This window comes from Podarcis pityusensis (genome assembly GCF_964106645.2).
Source record: "Podarcis pityusensis genome assembly, chromosome: 4".
Classification (NCBI taxonomy): Eukaryota; Metazoa; Chordata; class Lepidosauria; order Squamata; family Lacertidae; genus Podarcis; species Podarcis pityusensis.
In genome coordinates, this window is record NC_138027.1 from 60,226,752 (window position 1) to 60,245,989 (window position 19,238).

At 39.1% G+C, this 19,238-nt stretch overlaps 1 protein-coding gene across 1 annotated transcript in view; it reads left to right on the top strand.

Moving 5' to 3' along the window:
* The window catches only part of CFAP47 (cilia and flagella associated protein 47), a 189,891-nt gene that overhangs the window by 65,714 nt on the left and 104,939 nt on the right, over positions 1–19,238 (top strand). Inside the window, exons 36-43 of the mRNA XM_081003912.1 lie at positions 685–819; positions 1,727–1,839; positions 3,851–4,001; positions 6,325–6,413; positions 7,472–7,558; positions 11,910–11,992; positions 15,594–15,796; positions 17,586–17,694. Coding sequence (XP_080860038.1) covers positions 685–819; positions 1,727–1,839; positions 3,851–4,001; positions 6,325–6,413; positions 7,472–7,558; positions 11,910–11,992; positions 15,594–15,796; positions 17,586–17,694 — 970 coding nt within the window. The remainder of the gene's footprint in view (positions 1–684; positions 820–1,726; positions 1,840–3,850; positions 4,002–6,324; positions 6,414–7,471; positions 7,559–11,909; positions 11,993–15,593; positions 15,797–17,585; positions 17,695–19,238) is intronic.

Consider the following 19,238-nt stretch of genomic DNA (forward strand, 5'->3'; position numbering starts at 1 on the left):
TTAGAGAGTGCATTTCTGCCCTGCAAATAAAAAATATATTAACAGTTGTGATATTCATCTGCTTTACTCTAATTGCAGAAAGCTGCATTGTACTTTTAGTGCCATGAATGATGCCATATTTTATGAGATTATTAATGAACCAATTATGTGAACTGGTTAATCCTATTTTTTTTTTACTGAGGTACTCTAAATGATGTGGGATGCAGTAATGGAAGGGTGGATACATTTAGTCATAAGTCAGTATCTGTGAATAACTGCATCCACTGAATTTCAGAATGCTTGTTTTGTAGTATACCTTGCAGTTTCAATAATGTATTAAAATGTAAATGATAGATCTCTGTGACAATGGAAATATGTTTTTATGTTGAAACTTGGTGAAAATGTAATCTCTATTACTTAAAGTAGTTCTATAATCCTCATTTTCAGCAGCCATGCAATTTATTACAACACAATGAAAGTAAAATTTGTTCTCTGTTCCTCATTGAAATATACTTTATATGTCTTGGTGTTTGAAAGTTTAAATTCTTGTGTCTAGGATTTACCCTTTGCTTTTGTTGTTCCTTTATGTATGAAAAAATTGGTAGTCAAGATGATAACTTGATATTGAAACTCCTTCATTTATACGCTTTGGTGGGGGGATCTTTATCCACAGCATGAACTTACTCTGCATCTTTTTAAAATTAGGCTACAGACATTTGTGATCCAAATCCAATCACAATGCTTATGCTTTGTGTCTATTTATATGAGTGGCTTCCCCAGTATTTACCTAAGAAATCTGTCGAGTTTGCTGGTCCACTTCATGCTACTGTTGTTAGAAAGGTACTAACTGTTTTTTTCTACTTTTAAGTGACTCCTTAAGGAAATTGCGTTGTGGGTTCCTTGCGCTGGGAGGAAACAAAACTTTAATCCCTGGCTTAGTATTATGTTTGAACTAGGGATTGTGGTTTGTTATGCTCCCCAAAATTCAGGCTCTGTATACATGGTTTGTTCTTGGTTTACTGATTAATCTCTGGGATTGTTGTTTCTTCCTCTGTGCATGAGCAGAGAGGAGCAAAACAGATGCGAAGGGCATGATCATGGCAAACCATTAGCTATGGTTTACCATGATATGTGAACAAGACCTTAATAGATGCACTATGTAAATGCTACTGATTATGTGTTGCATATATTTCCACAATATTTCAGTGCTGGGGAAAGGCAATCTTTTCCCCATGTAGCAGGACAATTGCTACTTGGAGTGGCTTTCTGGAACACGGCAGCTCAGACATCACAGCCATCCGTTAGTGTTATCACTGGGAATAAGGAGCACTGTACTTCCCAGTGTATGTGCTACATTGTACTGACAACAGAGTATTGTGCAAAATAAACAGAGATCTCGCATGGTTTTTGCCTGAACCTTCCTGGGCTCTTAAGATCGGTTTCAGAGGTCCTGCTCTGGGCTGACACGAAAAGTCAATCAAGACGGTGTTTACCAGGAGCAAGCCTAGTGGCCTTTAAACAGAATCTAAATACTTTTTCCTCACACTCTCAAGCTTTTTACTGATTTTATTGCTACATGAATAACACATCCCTACCTGGCATTATTTTATTACACTATTGGTTCACAATACCACTCTTTGTGGTGTTGTGTTTAGGAACATTCTAGAATAAACTATCTGGTGAGAGCTTTCAGAAAAGGTGGGGTAGAAATAAAATAAAATGTTATTTGTTTATTTATTTGCAACAGATACAGTTAAAAAACCCAAGTATCAAGCCTTTGGTTTACACTGCAACAATTTTAGGAAGAGAATGTGCTGATTTTTCATTACCTAAAGGAAATATGGTCACCATTTCCCCAAAGTAAGTAGCCTTCCATTTTGTTTTACTGAACGAGATAGTCTCTATTCCTTCTTTATCTTTTGTAGGATATTTTGCAGAACAGCAGGTGTCTGAATGAGACATAATGTTCCCAGTCTTCAAATCACAGTGTATATTAGAAGGATACTATGGGCTTGTATACTCCCTTTTCACTTTCTGGCTTTCCCTTTCAGGTATGAGAGGAGGGAGTGTGTGAGCCCATGATGTATTATGTCTGAATTGGATCAGGGGTAAAGCAGCAAATACTATGTAAAAGCTTTTCCTCGATGCTTGATCTCTAAATGAATTCAAATAAGGAGCTCTTCCTCTGCAAATTGCCATTTTACGTTTCTTGCAAATAGTTCAATAGGTTGAGCAACACAGATCATCCCCTGCTGCACTTCGTATTAATCAGAATTGCTTCAAAACAAAGTGATGGTACAAAATTAACTTGCAATGGAGAAAAATGTCTGAAACGTTAAGATTTCTATAATTCAGCTCCTGTTGCTCTTTATTAACTTATAGCTATCTTTATTTTATTTTTAAGTTAAGTTAGGTGCATATGTGTGAGACAATTTTAGGGCTCTGGTGATGGGGAAAATAAAGCTGGAGAGGAGGAGGAATTGGAGAGGGTTCAGATGGAAGTGGATGCAGCTAAAGGGGGCATTTGCAGTGTTGTGGAGGAGCAAGAGGGGGCAAGAGGCCTCCCTTCTTAAACTTATATTCCTTAGTACATCCCATAATAGAAACAAAGGATGAGTAGCCCTCAAATGTTCTATAGTACCTTCACACAATGTATTTGACACCTGGTACCATGGGTTGTCTTCAACATGAAGTTGAAGACTTCATGTTGAGCTACATGAAGTCTACAACTCCTACAACTCCTTCTCATTAATTTAATCAATCTGAGGTAATCTTTCAAGTCGGGAGAAATAAGAATATAAGATGTTGTGTAAGTAAGCTTACAGATAAGTAAGCTGTATTTTATTTTCCTTTCCCCGTCTGCTTTGTAAAATTCTATAAAAACAATAAAAATCTTTATTTTCTAACTGTATGGAATTTTGCCGACTCTAGTGCATCCTGCTTTTTGACATTTTAACACAGTAGGTTATTTTTAGTCAATAAAAATAATTCCATGTAAGCTACTTGCTTAAATCTCTCGTTTTTAAATGTTGGCAAAATTGAGAGTTTAAGGAGTCGGTGACATAACCTCCTAAACAGCACTTTGTCAATACATTTAGCTATGTTTTCTCCAGAGTTAATACAGCATGAAGTTAGAACAATAACTTGAAAAGATGTTTGTTTTCTAAAATCAGCTGTTCATGATTATCAGCTAAGGTCTGGGTGAACTGTATAAAATATTTAAAATAAGTACTTTAAAAGAATGAAGAAAATAATAGAAACTGAGCTTTGTAGATAGACTGATTGTATCCTACACTTGTCTCCTACAGCTCAGCTTGCATAGGTGCCATGGCAACTAGGGACACATCCCTTGGACCCCCACATAGTCCCACCACATTTTATATATTGTGGGTGGCTGAGCACACTGCAAAGCGATTTGACAGTGGGGCTTCCATTGCTTTGTGTCTTAATTTTCCCAACATGTCTCTGGGACCCATGTAATACGAGATACAGAAAAAGAACTATGGAACATCTGGTGAAAATAAATTAAATACTAATTTGAACAGAATGCAATGAATTTGGTATATATTTTATCCAGAAATTTATAAATAATTTAAAAATTATTTTGGGTTTAATTTTAATGGCATACACAAATCTTTCTGTGCCAGTTTTAGTCAGTGGTGTTCTATTCATATTTTTTTTTACTATTCAGGATTCTTGTTCTAGGGCTTGTAAGGCTTATTTCCCCCCATGCTATTCTGTTGTCAAATATTTATTCAATACATACTTTTACTAGATTTGAAATATCTATTTTTACCATTTTGTGATTTATTCCGGGAAAGACTTTGCCATAATGCCATTGCAAAATATATTTCTGTATTTCCTGACTTAGGAGCCAAACAACCATAAATGTGGAGTTTACTAGTCGCTTCCTGCATCCTGCTGAAGCTGTGCTGTTACTTATTACAAAAGCTTTAACTGGAGTGGTTGGTGCTACTATGGCTTTCTCCTTGAAGACAAAGATAAGTCGTATTAAACTTGCTGTAGGTACCATGTGCTTAATGGGTAAACTTGATAAAATCTGTAGTCCGTTAGAATCAAGTTTTCATGTGTATTATAGAATAATAGGTCATATTTATTGTTTGTTCCAGATAGCAAACACCCTAAGATATTATATAGTGAGTCCATGTTTAAAGATCTCTCTATTATTGAAGATGCTGAAATATCTCTTGCATTATTAAAACAGGGCTGAGGAACCAGTGGTCCGTGGTTCAGATGTTTCAGTGGAGCATCTCAATGCACCATGTGCCATCACCTTTTTGCCCAGACTCCCATTTAACAGGCTTGAAAAAAGCCCAATTGCTGTGAGAGGTGTATTTTTTGAGGAGGAGGGATCACAGCTGGGAAGGGAAGAGCTAACACTCCCTGGGCCCTGTGGTACCCAGCCAAAAATAGTGCCCCACACCACAAAATGTTAACATGCTTGTTTGAAGTCTAATTGCTGGAGGCTGGAGAGCAGCAAGTGTGTGTGTGTGTGTGTGTGTGTGTCCCAATTTTGGCCCTGCCTGCTTTAGTCCTGCTCACCACTGCCTTGCAGCCCTCAGAATATTAACCATGAGGGAATGTGTCCCTCAGGCTGAAAAAAGTTTCCTCGCTGTTGGCAGTTCCCAGGGGCGTCTTATCCATAGAGGCTAGTGGTGCAGGGTGCCAAGTTCTGGAGGGCGCCAGGGAAGAGGCGGAGGCTGGACGCAGTGCCTCCTGGCATCAGCTCGCTGCCCTCGGCTGCCTCCGCCATGCCGCGCCGAAGCAGCACCACGACGCACCCAGAGCCACTGTCTGCCGTGGCCACCGCGGCACGAAGCAACGAACTGAGCCAGGAGCTGCCGCATCCAGCCTCTGCCTCTTCCCCGCTGGAGGAGCTGCCCTCCAGCTGCTGCCCGCCTCCTCCAGCCCTGCAAAGCTGGGTGCGTTGCCGGCGGCGCCGTCCTCCCTAAAAAAGATCAGCAACTCTGGGAAACGGGGGCGGGGGGCGGAAAGCGGAGGGATCTTTACACCACGGCACTGGATATGCGTAAGATGGCCCTGCCAGTTCCGCTCATGTGTGAACATGTATTTTACACGGGTAGTCACAGGAAGTGCTGATTTGGGGAATTAGCAATGCTCTTCTTTTGATTCTTGCCAGAGACAGTTGTGCACAAAGCAAATTGCATTGGCTTTGAATACCTTTCTTACTTTGAGGGATTTCAGACTGACCAGTAAGGAGACCATATTAGTATGGTTGCTCTGGAGAGTTAGCAATAACTAAACTGTTGTTGCTGTTGTAATAATATTTATTTATGAAAGAAATATGGTTGAAATGTAAGAAATGCAAGTATAAAATGCTTTAGAAGCAACAAACTGGCACTGAAATGCCACCAGAGAAACATACAGAAGAGAAAGGGCTAAGAATCCATTGCACAGGATAACCCAGCCACAAGTTGCCTGGAGCACACATTTAGTTACTGTTGCAAAGAAGGGAGAGACCAGAAGGTAGAAAGTTGCTTTATATGGAGTTTGGAGTTAAGAGACATAGAGACTTAGCTTTGCTATGGGAAGAGTGAAAGAATCACGAAGGGTGAAAGGTTACATACAAAGTCATCCTTTCCCCCGTCTTGTGAGAATCAGAGGCAGGCAAGGAAATGGAATTAAGGAAAATAGGAAGAGGTAAGAGAATTGAGACTCTAATGTTTACCTTTCTTGTGGTAGACAGAAATCGAAGATGGAAAATGCTTGGCTTTTTTGCTGTAACCTAGAGGTGTGCTTCCAGGAATTGGCAGGCAGCACCATCAGAGAGAAGGGGTTATTTAGTAAACGGTCTGTGCACAATAGCTGAAATAGTTGGTTATCAGAAACACAAAATGAAACTGGCTCTCCACAACCACTGGCTCATGTGTTCCTTGTAAAGCCACCATTTTCTATTAAAAATAGAGTAATTCTTTGGAAGACAGCAGCAGATGCCCTCCTGCAGAGAGCTCCTGGCTAGTCCAGAGGGAATGAGGGAAGTTAGATGTAAGGCTAAAAGTAAAAAGAGAAGAGAAGGGTCAACTCCCACTGGGTGTGCCAACTCTAGGGAGCCGGCGTTTCTTTGCCCCCCTCAGTATTTGTTGGAAAGGGGCTGTTTCTATGAATATTTTATTGACAGAACTTTACTCTTTTCGAAGTGTACATTGCACTGCCATTAACCTGTGTGTGTGTGTGTGTGAGAGAGAGAGAGAGAGAGAGAGAGTGAGAGAGAGAGAGAAAGAACAAAAGGATCTGATTATTTAAAAATATAATTAACTCTGAATTGTGAGCTATAAGACTAATGCCTTTTTCATTTACTTACAGGGTGTATTAAAATGCAAATCTCCATGTTATGAGCTAAACGAATTAAATCTGCAGGTTATTAGTCCTTTCAAAATGGATGGGCCATTCAGGTATCACATTAGATTGAAATGGTTTGGTTTCTAGGCAGTTCTGTATATTCTTTCCATAATTTTCTGTTCTTGCTTTAGACATTAAAAACCAGTAAATGTCAGCATTTACCAGGACACATATAAAATGCTCTGAATTATAAAGAAATGAATGGTTTTCCAGGCATATATTATTAAATTTATCTGTGTTAAATTTTGTAGTTGTTTTAAAGGATTTTGTATCTGAAATATGCAATAATCTGATGACACATTAGCTTTGACTTTTTCTCCCCAAAATGATGCTTTTGGCCATAGGCATTCAACTTTTCTGGCTACAGAGTTTTATGTCATTTTATTTGTCTTTAAAAGGTTGGCTAGAGGCTGTACTCACCCTGGAAAAGACATTTTCAGATTTAAGAGTTTTAAAACAGCATTATAAAATACAAATTAATAAAAACAAACTAGTTAAAAACAATAGTTAAAATACAATAAAGCATTTAAAACCACCATTAAAAGGCTGATTGGTCAACATCATCTGCACCTAGCATTCCACTGCCTGTCTGAATACAGAGGTCTTAGCCTGCCAGTGGAAAGATAGTATGGAGGGAGCTACTCCAACCTTTCTTAGGAGGGAATTCCACAATATGGGAGCAGCCACAGAAAAGGCTGAAAGTTATCCAGAACTTTGGGACACCTGGAAGTTTTTGTTTTTATAAAGAAGACATTTCACCACTGCTTCTTTTAGACATGGTGGGACTCTGCCTTGATGTAAAGAAGCATTCATCACTCCCATTACCCACTCCACCAATCCCCCAACAGCTGCTTTTATAAGCTGGGAGGGGCAGGGGTCAAGGGCACCTTGGGTAGGCCTCATCTCTCCAAGGATTCTGTTGTCTAGGTAAAAAGTACATGAAAAAAGTTTAGGTTTGGTTATTAAAGTATTTTTGCTAGTACAGAGACTTTGGGATGGGTAGGTCAGAGTTCTTAAAATCTAAGTATTGCTGTATTCCTATTTTTGCAAGTTGTTTGTTTTATTACCTTGAGATATTGTAGGCTTTTTGCTAAACTGGAAATATTTTTAGTGTCATTTTAGTTGAATCAACCAGTTGCATCACTGAGCCTGAGAACTTAGATCAACTCAGCCATATTAAACAAGGTAAAACGAAAAGGTAAGTTTTCAAACTTATTAACTCGCAGCTCAGTGAGAGATAATACAGTATAATTCTGTCATATCTTTTTATACTTCCTTAGTAGGTTATTACACTATGGTAGTTATAGTAGCAGTTTAAATGAAGGAATTCTGCAAGAGTATAATTATACCGAGGAATGGTACAGGTGTGCGTGCATATGCACTGTGTTTCTTACACCCCCATTCTGGTTTAATGGGTGAGAGGAAGGACCAAGCTCACTCTTTTTAAAGCAGCAGATGTTCCTTGTGTATATTGGTCATTATAGAAATAATGAAGCTTGCTAGGTGAATCCTGCCCATCAGCAGAAGCCCTGTGCAAGGGGTTCCACTTGCACAGTGTTGTTTTCCCCCTCTCTCCCTCCCCGTTTAATTGGCCTGGGGGGTCAATAGACCCCACAGAACAGCATGTAGGCAAGGAGGAAGGGGATCATTCTGTCTAGCAGGTTGATTTGCTTGCACAGGCAGAACCTTTCTGCTAGCACAACGTGAACTCTATCCAGATGCTTAGAAAAGTCGAGGTGACTATAACTCAACAGCTCCTGTGTGAAGATCCTGTGTGAGCTACCTTGCTGAGGACAAAAGCATGACCTGATCATAGGCCCTTACCTGAGCCCTGCCCTGAAGGTATCTAGGAAGACTTCCCGTTTCTAACCCAACAGTTCCTATTGGGTGAGACTAGGCATTCAATATCCAGCCTCACAGAATGCACATCCTGGAGGGGCTGCCTTCAGAACACGCCCACCACCTCCAAAGGTGTCTAAGGGTGCTCAGCTGTTGATCTTGCCGCCTTTCCATCTCCTGCACCTACCTGCCAAAATGTGAACAAATTAACCTACTAAGCCACACCCACCACCTGTGCCTTTACCCACTATGCCATGCAGCACAGAGTAGGTGATGAAACTAGCCTGCAGGAGTGGACATGGGAAAAAATCCTACTGTAGTGACTGGCACCAAGATCAATCTTGCACCCTAGGATGGGCCAGCCGGTTGCCAGAAATCAAAGGGAGGCAGTGCATGTGTTCTTCCTCTTCCTCAACCAATCACAGAAATGCTCTCCATCGATAGCTTTGCACCAGCGGTTTCTGTGAATGGGGTTTACATTGACATCTTCTCATCTATATTTACTGAAATTCTGTGGTTGAAAAAATCTTATATATGCACCGAACTTTCACTTTGTACCTGATTACGGATGGAATGTTTCAGTATTATTAACTCCTGTTATATGTGGTATAGCCATCCTTTCCACAATGGTAACTTTCCATGTGTGAGGTGAAAAGAAACTATCACACTGTACTCAGTAAATATATTTACCTCACTGTATTCCTATAAGAGGTTTCTGAAAACTGTTTGAAATAGGTGGAAGCTAAGAAATTCTAGTCCATTGAAAGAGCGCTACAAGCGTGACTGCTTTTAAGATCCTCCTAGAATTGGGGGCAGGAGGAAACGCAAATTGAGAATCCCTGCTATAACCTAAGTTCCTTGGTGTGGTTTACCAATATATGAAAGTCTTCTCTTTGAAGGCAATTCATTAAAATATATGCTGCTGCTTCTTTATAGCCTTTATAACTGATGAAGCTCACATTAACCCTAACATTGCTAATTTCATTATTTGGCTGCAAGGTTTAATTATGGAGAATGTAATCCTGTTCCACAGAGTTAGATAATAGCAAGAAATTAGTGTGACATGTATGTTCTGCAGCTGATTACTGTCTTGAATAACATACTTACAAAATGACATTAATAGGCCTAAATAACTAAGGTCCAGAATTTCAGTGGGCCTATTCTGAGTAGAATATAGTTTTCTCTTTGCTGTATAATTGCCTTATCAGTTGTGATGGCTTCTAGATTGACTGATTCAGACAGTGAAATATCAATATTTGTCTCTCAATCCTACTGTGATCGACTGTAGCCAGGAACCAAAGTACAGTATCATGAAATAGGTTTTGTGAAGCCAATAGGCCTTTAGAGTCATTTTTGTGTGTGTGAGCAGCCATTACCCATACTTTTCTTTTTTTATTTTTATGCATGAATGATTAGGTATGATACAGAAACATAAATGCAGCACTGTCATTTTTGTATCACTACTCAACCTTTGGTATGGCAGAAAGTCAAAAGCATACTTTAGATACCTTTTTTCAGTTCTGGAACCCATCTTTAGTTCCCAAATGCATTTGGGGATCCAATTTATTATATTTTACCATATGCCTGTATGGTGGCAGTACAGCTGTTAGACTGCAAGCTGGTTCCTGATTCACCAGTTGAAGCTGTAGTCCACTGCTGCTTTAGATACTTATAATATTACCTTACCTGTGATCAGTGTGGAATAATATCGGTTTTAATACTATATAAGATAAAAGATGGAGATTTTACTCAGTTATCAAAAGATCAGAATCCACAGCATAACAAATAAAAAGGGCAATAGGCTATGAACAAGATACAGGATATCAAACACAGGAGTTTCGAGGTTTCACTATGACATTTGTGTTATATTCTTTTGTTTACATGGATATCAGGAGGCAAGCCAGTCATAGAGAGACAGTATACCTTTTCACATGCAAAGAAAGTGTACTGAAAATGAAAATAAGTATAAGAGAAATAGCTGCCATAAAGGAATATAAAACTGCCCTAAGGCTTCTGTCCTAAGCCACTTGCTGATCAATTAGACATTTTCAGCTGTGTTTAGGATTGAACCAAGTAAGATCCTTCAGTGACACATGGCTAACCATGAGGTAGTAAGTCATAATCTCAGGGGAACAATTTGAATTTACAATTACAAATTAAAATAAGCCAGTTAACTATATAGAATTGTAATTGAAAGAGCTTAGAGTAACTGAATAGATTGTTGGCTTAGGGGATTCCTTTGAGACACCAAATAGATTTAGGAATTGCAGCTGAGGACACCTTTTCAAATTCAAGGTTACTCCATTATAATAGTTAATGAAATAGAAATTCTTAGATTTTGTGTCCTAAATTAGACATTCAGGTAAATTACTGGGATTAAGACAATTTGCTGGAGGAATTAAAGATCAGCTATCAAGATCAATTACCTCATATTTGTTATACACATGTGATGCTATATTCTTTGCAAGAACATTTAGTGTAACTATTTAGAAAGTTATTTCAGTGAAGGAAACATAAGGGGCCAGATTAAAGAGTCTTAATGAACTAGGTAGAAGATTGGTAGCACATATTCACTGAATGTAACATGGCAGTGGCATTAAAATACTGAATACAGTGATCCAGGTGAAGCATTGGACCTGGTCTGAGTTGTGTAAAATCAAAAGAGTATTGTGTAAGTGAGTGGAGTCTTCATACCATTTTAGATTAGGTATTGCTATACCTCTTCTTTCTTGTCCCTATAAAGTGTTCGTTGAGGTAGCTGAGGTCTCTTCTTTTTATGAACAAAATTTAATAGAATTTTGGCTGATTATTAAATGAGAGATGGGTATGCTTATTGGTAAGACTTGGAATAAGTAAATATGGTTAGCTTTGACCAGTTTTTGAGCTTAGTTGTTAAATGTTTTATCAAGGGAGTAAAGTTCAGATAGAGTTCAGATAGGTATTTCTGGCCAGTTGTTTTGTGTCAGTTCAGTTGTAGGTTTGGTGGGGTGTGTATACACATCAACTCAGATTTGGTGAAGTTAACAGTGAACCCAGATATCTTGCCACAGATAGCAAGTTGATGCATAATAGCAGGTAAAGAGGCTTTAGGATCAGAAAGGAATAGTGCAACATCATATGTGAACATATTGATAAGATGGATTTTTCCAGATAATTCAAAACCTTTTAGATCCTCATCTGCTTTCAATGCCAAAGCTAAGGGTTCTTGTGGGCAGGGCAAGGTACGGTGCTGTCCTGCTTCATGCCCTGGCCAATGGGAAATATTTAAGAGTGTTCCCCATTCACCAAAACGTGGGCCAGTAACCTATAGCATAAATCTGAGAGCATATCAACCCAGGATGCACAAATACCAAAGGAACCTCGAATTTTAAAGAGAGACTGTCAGTTTAAACAATCCAATGCCTTGACTTCATCCAGCATCCCAAGAACAAGAGGTTCTGGACGTGATTGACCCTTAAAAATGTATTGAGAATCTTTCTAATAGACTATGAATCCGACTTGGTCATGGTGGACATAGTTGGGTAAATTTCTTTAAAAGGCAATTGGTCAGTATCCCTGTAAATTAGCATTCATATTAATCAATGAAATAGGTCTATATGATTCAGCTTGTTAAGGTTTGGGTATAACTGTGATAACCGAGGCACATCAAGATTCAGGAATTTGACCTCTTTTCTTTATGTCAAGAAACAGTTTGTTTTTCATTTTTTTAGCTCCGAAACTGACATACTGAATAAAAGACATGATGTGATAGGTGTAACAAAATTCTGCAGTCAAGAGGACAGATCAAATGCTGGTAAGCTCTATTTTTAATCATGTTTCTTATTGGTTTCACAGTTTAATTTGTTAAACTACATATAACATTTTTCCGATTACTTGGAAAAAAACCCCTACTATATTTATAAATATTGATTTTTTGGGGGGGAGGCTTATAGTGCTCAAATGTATTTTACCTTCCCCAAAGAGTAACAGTGTAATTCTGTATAATAATAATAATAATAATAATAATAATTTATTATTTATACCCCGCCCATCTGGCTGGGTTTCCCCAGCCACTCTGGGCGGCTTCCAAAAGAATATTAAAATACTATGTTACATCAAACATTAAAAGCTTCCCTAAACAGGGCTGCCTTCAGATGTCTTCTAAAAGTCTGGTAGTTGTTGTTCTCTTTGACATCTGGTGGGAGGGCGTTCCACAGGGAGGGCGCCACTACCGAGAAGGCCCTCTGCCTGGTTCCCTGTAACTTGGCTTCTCGCAGTGAGGGAACCGCCAGAAGGCCCTCGGTGCTGGACCTCAGTGTCCGGGTAGAACGATGGAGGTGGAGACGCTCCTTCAGGTATACTGGACCGAGGCCGTTTAGGGCTTTAAAGGTCAGCACCAACACTTTGAATTGTGCTCGGAAACGTATAAGTCTTTTGAGAAGTAAGACTCACAGAATTAAATGAGTTTTACCCCAGGTAAGTGAGATTGCACCCTAAGGCACTTCTGGCTTGAAGTTGCAGTGCACTGGTGTGGAGAGCAGGTGTGGGGTGGGGGGGCAGGAAAAGGAAAGGAGAGGTGGGTTTAAAAGTCCTGCAAGTGCATCCTTTGATCATATTAAATCTATCTGCCAGGTCTTAGATCCACTTAAAATATTTTCTAATGGAGCCTTTTCTTTGTGTATCTTTTTGATGGGGTTTCAGCTGAGCACTGAAACAATCATTTAACAAATAATTCTGAGGACCTGCCTTTGCCTATCAGGTTATGGGTTTATTATTGTTGGCCCTATTTCTCAGTGATGTATTGGGCAGCTGAGCTCCTGAAAGATCAGTGATTAAATTATCTTATTTAAATAACTGTTAGTTCCTTGCAGCTTTTGAAAGAGGGAATATTTCATTTGTTTTACTGTTTTGTTTTGACATATATTAGATATACCGTATGTTTTGACTTAAGACTTTATTTCAAAAAGGAAAAACAATATTTCCTAAAATATATACAGATTCAGAGTGAAAACATAGCCTTGCTCCCAACGTTGATGATTAAGAAAGAACTGCCCTCTCCCTTTCTGCCCTTACTGGTATAAAACAAGAGGACTCAGGAAGCAGCAGTGGATCTGCCACTCAGCTTCTCTCTAGATAGAATTGCTCTGCCTGCTGTTATCTTTATGAAGGAAAGATTGTTGTCCAGGTTTAAAAAAAAGCTACTTATTTAACAAAAAAAGTTGCTCTGTCTTGAATTCGTATGTATTTGTTTTTAAGTGCATATAACAGTATAACATATTCTACTATAATGCATAGTATGTAAAATGGTTTTTTACAATATATAGTATATAACATAGATCACAATGGAGAGAACCTCTTATATTAAGGGATTTGTGCGCATTCAGTGGGATGTTAAAGAAAAAAAGCTTTAACTCTGGAAGAGTATTCACCATCCCTGCCTCTTCTTTTGAACTAACTTTAAGTAGAGGTAGATGTCAGAGAATTCTGATGAAAAAGGAAGCAGAAATTGCTACAGGAAAATAAATCAGTCAAGTGAATATAATCAGCAAATGATACATTCATTTCAATGTAAATATCAAAAATAGGCAAAAAATTCATTTAATTTAAGTTACATAATTAGTTACATAATCTATGTAAAGGTAAAGGTAAAGGACCCCTGACACTTAAGTCCAGTCATGAACGACTCTGGGGTTGCGGCGCTCATCTTGCTTTATTGGCTGAGGGAGCCGACATTTGTCTGCAGACAGGTTTTCCGGGTCATGTGGCCAGGATGACTAAGCCGCTTCTGGCGAAAGCAGAGCAACACACAGAAACGCTGTTTACCCTCCTGCCAGAGCGGTACCTATTTATCTACTTGCACTTTGAAATGCTTTCAAACTGCTAGGTTGGCAGGAGCTGGGACTGAGCAACAGGAGCTCACCCCGTTGCGGGGATTCGAACTGCCAACCTTCTGATCGGCAAGCCCTAGGCTCAGTGGTTTAGACCACAGCGCCACCTGCATACATAATCTATGTAGCTTACATTAAAAAGCAGACATTGGGATAGTATTTGGTAGAAATCAAACTGCAGCAGAACAGAAATAGCACTGATGTGTGGCTGCGAGCAGTTAAGGGCTAATATGTGGAGATGAAATAATCACAGGACTATTGCTTTGGGATAAAATGGGCCACAACTTTATTGATTACAGATGTAAGTAAGTCTTGGCATAGGCACTGGGTGTGTAGCCAGAATCACCCAATCTGACTGTTGGTTGATTACTGAGTAGGCATTGGGCAAACCTTAGTCTTGGATGAAGGGGGGTTGTAGTCTCTTCCTGCCCCTCCAGTGCCAGGGTATCCCATTAAAGGGATTTGGGGGGAGCTGATTATATCAGAGGCTCAGGCAGGGGCTGGGGCCTATAGCACTCCTCAAAGCGGCAATTCCTGCAGAGGTCCACTAATTTGATGCAAGTCTTAGGAATCCTCTGCTGCCAAATTGACCCTTGACATCACTTCTGGCAAGTTAATGGTTGCCCAGTGCCTATGCCAAATCTTTTCATCTGCATTCAATAAATCTGTGGCCTTATTTGATCCAAACATACCGGTAAGTGTGCGGTGTCCATTATTATATGCTGTCAGGGAGGTGGGGAGCACAGAGCATCAGCATGCAATTGCTGTGAGGAATTGATCAGAACCACAAGCGAGCCACCAGAATCCCCTGTGACCATTGGAGGAGGAAATGATGTCCTTCCCAGTCATGTGAGAAACAGGCCCCTGCCCCCAATCCCTAGCGTCAGGCCACAATCACTGCTCACTGGGGGAAGAGATAAGCGGTCCTTGCAATGAATACAAATTAGAAGGGAAATCACTGCTTTCTTACGCCCCAGACTATGACATTGGGTTGTACTTTTAATCAGAGTAGATCCATTGAAATTAATGACTACTAATTTCAGTGGGTCTACTCTGATTAAAAGTTAGTTGAATACAGTTACAACTGAATGTGTATATGAAATTAACTGCATGATTGTTTGAAAGGGACCTCTTTGCTGATTCCTGATTCAAATTTCCCAATGCCTGTATTATGTCTAGTCATAGCATGGCTCATAGCAGCTGGGGTGATTTGCAACAGAGAATGGCGTTAAAAGGAAGGATTCATGCCCCTTCTCCCATACTGCAGCCACGATTCTAATTTTTCCCCTACCCCACAAAATCCAGGAACAGATTTACCAGGCAATGTGTGCTTCTGACCCTTTAAAAAAGCGCCTTATTCAAAATTCTCCTGCTCTTTGAGCAGCATAGTTAAAGCTGATAAAAATGGAAAGCATGAATTAGCATTTCTCTATTATCTGCCAGGTTTCATTGTATTCCTTAAGAATTTAAAATATTACGTATTGTTATGTACTGTAATTGCATTCTTACAATGTTTCTATATTATAGCAGAAGCATTTACTAGCTCTGATGCTGTAGCTGAACCTCCAGATGATGCATTGGCAACTAAGGAATCAAACTATTTACAAGAGTTCTTCAGCCCAATGGATGTACTTTTCCTGACGGGAGAAAGCAGTTCAGTCCTCAGGCTTCACTATCTTCCTTTTATTATGGGAAAACGTTATTGTGCCATAATTTTGTTCAATGAACAGGTAAATAGGTATATTTTTCACACATTGCCCTTGTGAATGACATGAGAAAAATTGGGACACTAAATCTTATTGTTATAACAGTTCATTGAAAATGCAAAAAATAAAAATAAAATAAAATGCACCAACTTCAAATCCTGGTATCCTAAAACATTCTTGCAAAGTCCTTCTATCTTCTCCAATCCTCTGTGGGTCCCTGGACTCATAGGTCAATATTAAGCAATCCTGAAGAAAGTATGGAAGATGTTCCATATCCATATCTGCATGCCAACACATACCTTTTAAAACAAGCAAACAAACCAAAGCACTTCAAAAAAAGGGCATTCATTCATTCATTCATTCAGTGAAATTATTGCCTGCTTTTCACTCAAATGATATCCAGCATCTTATAGCTGATTATAACAATATAATACAGTAAAAAGAAATTGTCCTGCTGATGGGGAACTCAAGAAATATGTTGGGGAGAGTTGATGTTAAAAGCATTCCCAGTGTCTTTGATATTTCTATAGCTGTTGCTGCTATTTTTATGAAACCTCAGGTGAACTGGGGGAAATAGCACCCCCCCCCCAACTCTCTTCCAGCTCTACAGTTCTGTGATAAGCAGGCTGCAAGAGATAAAACTGTCACTAGAACACATGTAGGCACGCCACAGTCTATGAGGTGCATGTGGCTCTCCACCACTCTCTGTACAGCTCTCCCCCCCCCAAAAAAATCCACCAACTTTACCCCTTTGCTGAGCTGATCAGCCATCAGCTAGGTGATGGGGAAAATGACACTATCAAGCAATTTAAGATCTATCCAGACTGCTGGGGGCGGAGTTGTAAAAACCTGTGCTCCGCAACAATTCCAATATACATACAGTCACCATCGCTGTGGTGCTCTTAGCAATCTCTGCAGAATTGCTGTGTGAGAGTTTGTGTGTGTCCATGGAAGAAATGTTTTAGACTAAAACACAATTTCTTTTAAAGGATTGTTTTCCATATTCAGCAGTTTTGAACCACGTGGCCATTAAAAAGTTACAGTTGCATAAGTGTCTTAATGGGAGAGCTCAAAAATTTTCAACCTTTATTTTTAAATGCAAGACTCAGCATGCTGTGAAATAGAAAAGAGCAGTACTGTTAATTTGACCTTCATTTATAGGTGTCAAGATTGCCTACAGGTATAACCATAAATTCTGGGTGTCTGTTAAATTGTAGCTGCATTTCAAAGTTAATGAGTGGGACCAGACTGTCCTAATAAAGGCAGAAATATTGCTTTAACTTTACAAGGATTAGAGCTCTAGAATGGGATGCCACTATATATGTTGGAATAATACCGAGTTCTCTTTTTGTGACTCCAGCAAGTAAAGAATGTACGATGAGATCAGTCTAATAGGTTGATAAACCTATCCTTGAAGTCCTCTACTGAAGGACTGATGAACATTTAAAGGTCCAAATGGGTTAAGCCAATTACACCACATCTTACATGCAAATAATGCATGCAATCAATGGGGGAAATGGCTTTCATGGCATTGATAGGGCACCCGAGTTAAATAATGACAAATACTTCTGGTCCTAATTCTTTCCTACCCAACGTTGAATTACTAGATTTATTTTATTATACCTTGTAGTATTTCCAGTTTAGTTTATGAAGAGGCTTTAAAACGAAGACTCTCAAATGTATGAAATATTCTTGTAAGTCAAGCTTCAATGTTGCTGCAATGGATTTGTGTTTGTTTATAGTCTGAGAGGCTTCTAATTTGTTCTGCATGGATTGTTGTCGAAATTGAAATGCATATGTTCTTGTGTTTCAGATTGGGGAATTTGTGTACCTGGTGGAAGGAACATGTGATTTACCATTGCCTTCAGGCTTACTTCCAATGAATAGCCCAAATGTTCTGTGCATTAGCAGCATGCTAGAAGGTAGAGTGGGGGTATAAAAATATCTCCCCCCCCCACGTTAAACTTTTAGATACAATAAATTTCACAAGCAGTGAAATATTTTGCAATGCGGAGGCATCAGAAAACTGCCATTGGAATATATAATTGTTTCTTTTTCTGGTACCTCAAATGGTAGTCAAACATTTTTATTTGGATTACAAATTACTTCTTGCTCACACGTATTTCTTATCCTTGCATATGCCTGCTCTCTACTGGTGCAAATAACAAAGGATTATTTTCAGTGTTCTCCATACATCATCAGTTACAGCTTCTATCCTGGTTGTCTCAGCATTGTATATTGGTATCATATGGTTATGACTCTGCTTATATGAGCACTATGCCAGGTGAATGTTCCTAGACTCCAAAGGATTGAAATTTGATGTATAGAGTTCTGTTCTGACCATTTATCAAAGCCACATGAAGTACCCTTAAAGGTATAAAAAAGCTTCATGCTGTAATTCTTCACAGTATTTCAGGCCTGGGAACCTGTTTAGTTTTTTTTTTAACAGGTCTCTTTAAATTTAGACTTACTTCAGCTTGCAAAAATCAAATTTGCGGTTTTTGTTCAATTAGTATCCTCTAGCCTTTCTGCCATCTGGATTTATTACTGGTTGATAATGACCTGGCAACCCAAACAGGCAATAGTTAAAGGAGAAGAAAAGGTTACTTATCTGTAATTGTAATTCTTGAAGATAATAGCTTGTATAGCCTTCCTTCACTTTGCATGGATCCAAACAGCAAATTACCTTGGAAGAGCTACAGTTACTGCACAAGTGACCTTTCTTTCATGGCCTGTGATTCAGACATACTCCTGCATGTCCATTTAATGAGGGCCAAACAGCCCTGTCAGCAAGGGATTGATGCTTGCGGAGACAGTGTGCCCCTAGGCTTCTCCAAAATGGAGTATATACTGACAGTAGTATCAACGAGAAATATAGCTACATTTCTTTAGCACCACTGGGCCATAGATATACACAGCTTTGGCAATAGGGCATATAAAGTCTCTAAACCCATCTTTGTTTAATTGAACTCAGTTTTTACATACTAAAGATTTGTTCCGTGCTGTGCTTTTGAATGAAACCAGCAGCTTGAACTGTAATGCTAACAATGACTTTTTGCCTAGTCACTTATTTTTGCTTACTGTGAAGGAATAAAAATCAAGAGTTATAAGATTAAGACTTATTTCCACCATGACAGCTAAAAGGGGAAGAAAATGTTTTAGTAGCATTGTAGTTCAACTGTTTTAGTTGATAAATTGAAAACAAGTGAATTCAAGCTGGTTTTTTCCATGATTCCAGTGCCTAATAGAAATGGGAATTCAGATTGCTAACTTTTTTCTGGCAGGACTTCTGTATCTTTGTAGTTGCTTGACATGAGAAAATCTACCAGATGAAGTTTATTCCTTCACTTTATTTATCAGGTGCATTTTGTTGAACCGTAGGGGTTAGAAGCACAGGAGCCCTGCTGAGAAATAAAGTTAGCAACACTAGTTTTTGTGTTGTGTTGTCCTTGTCAGCTTTTTCTAA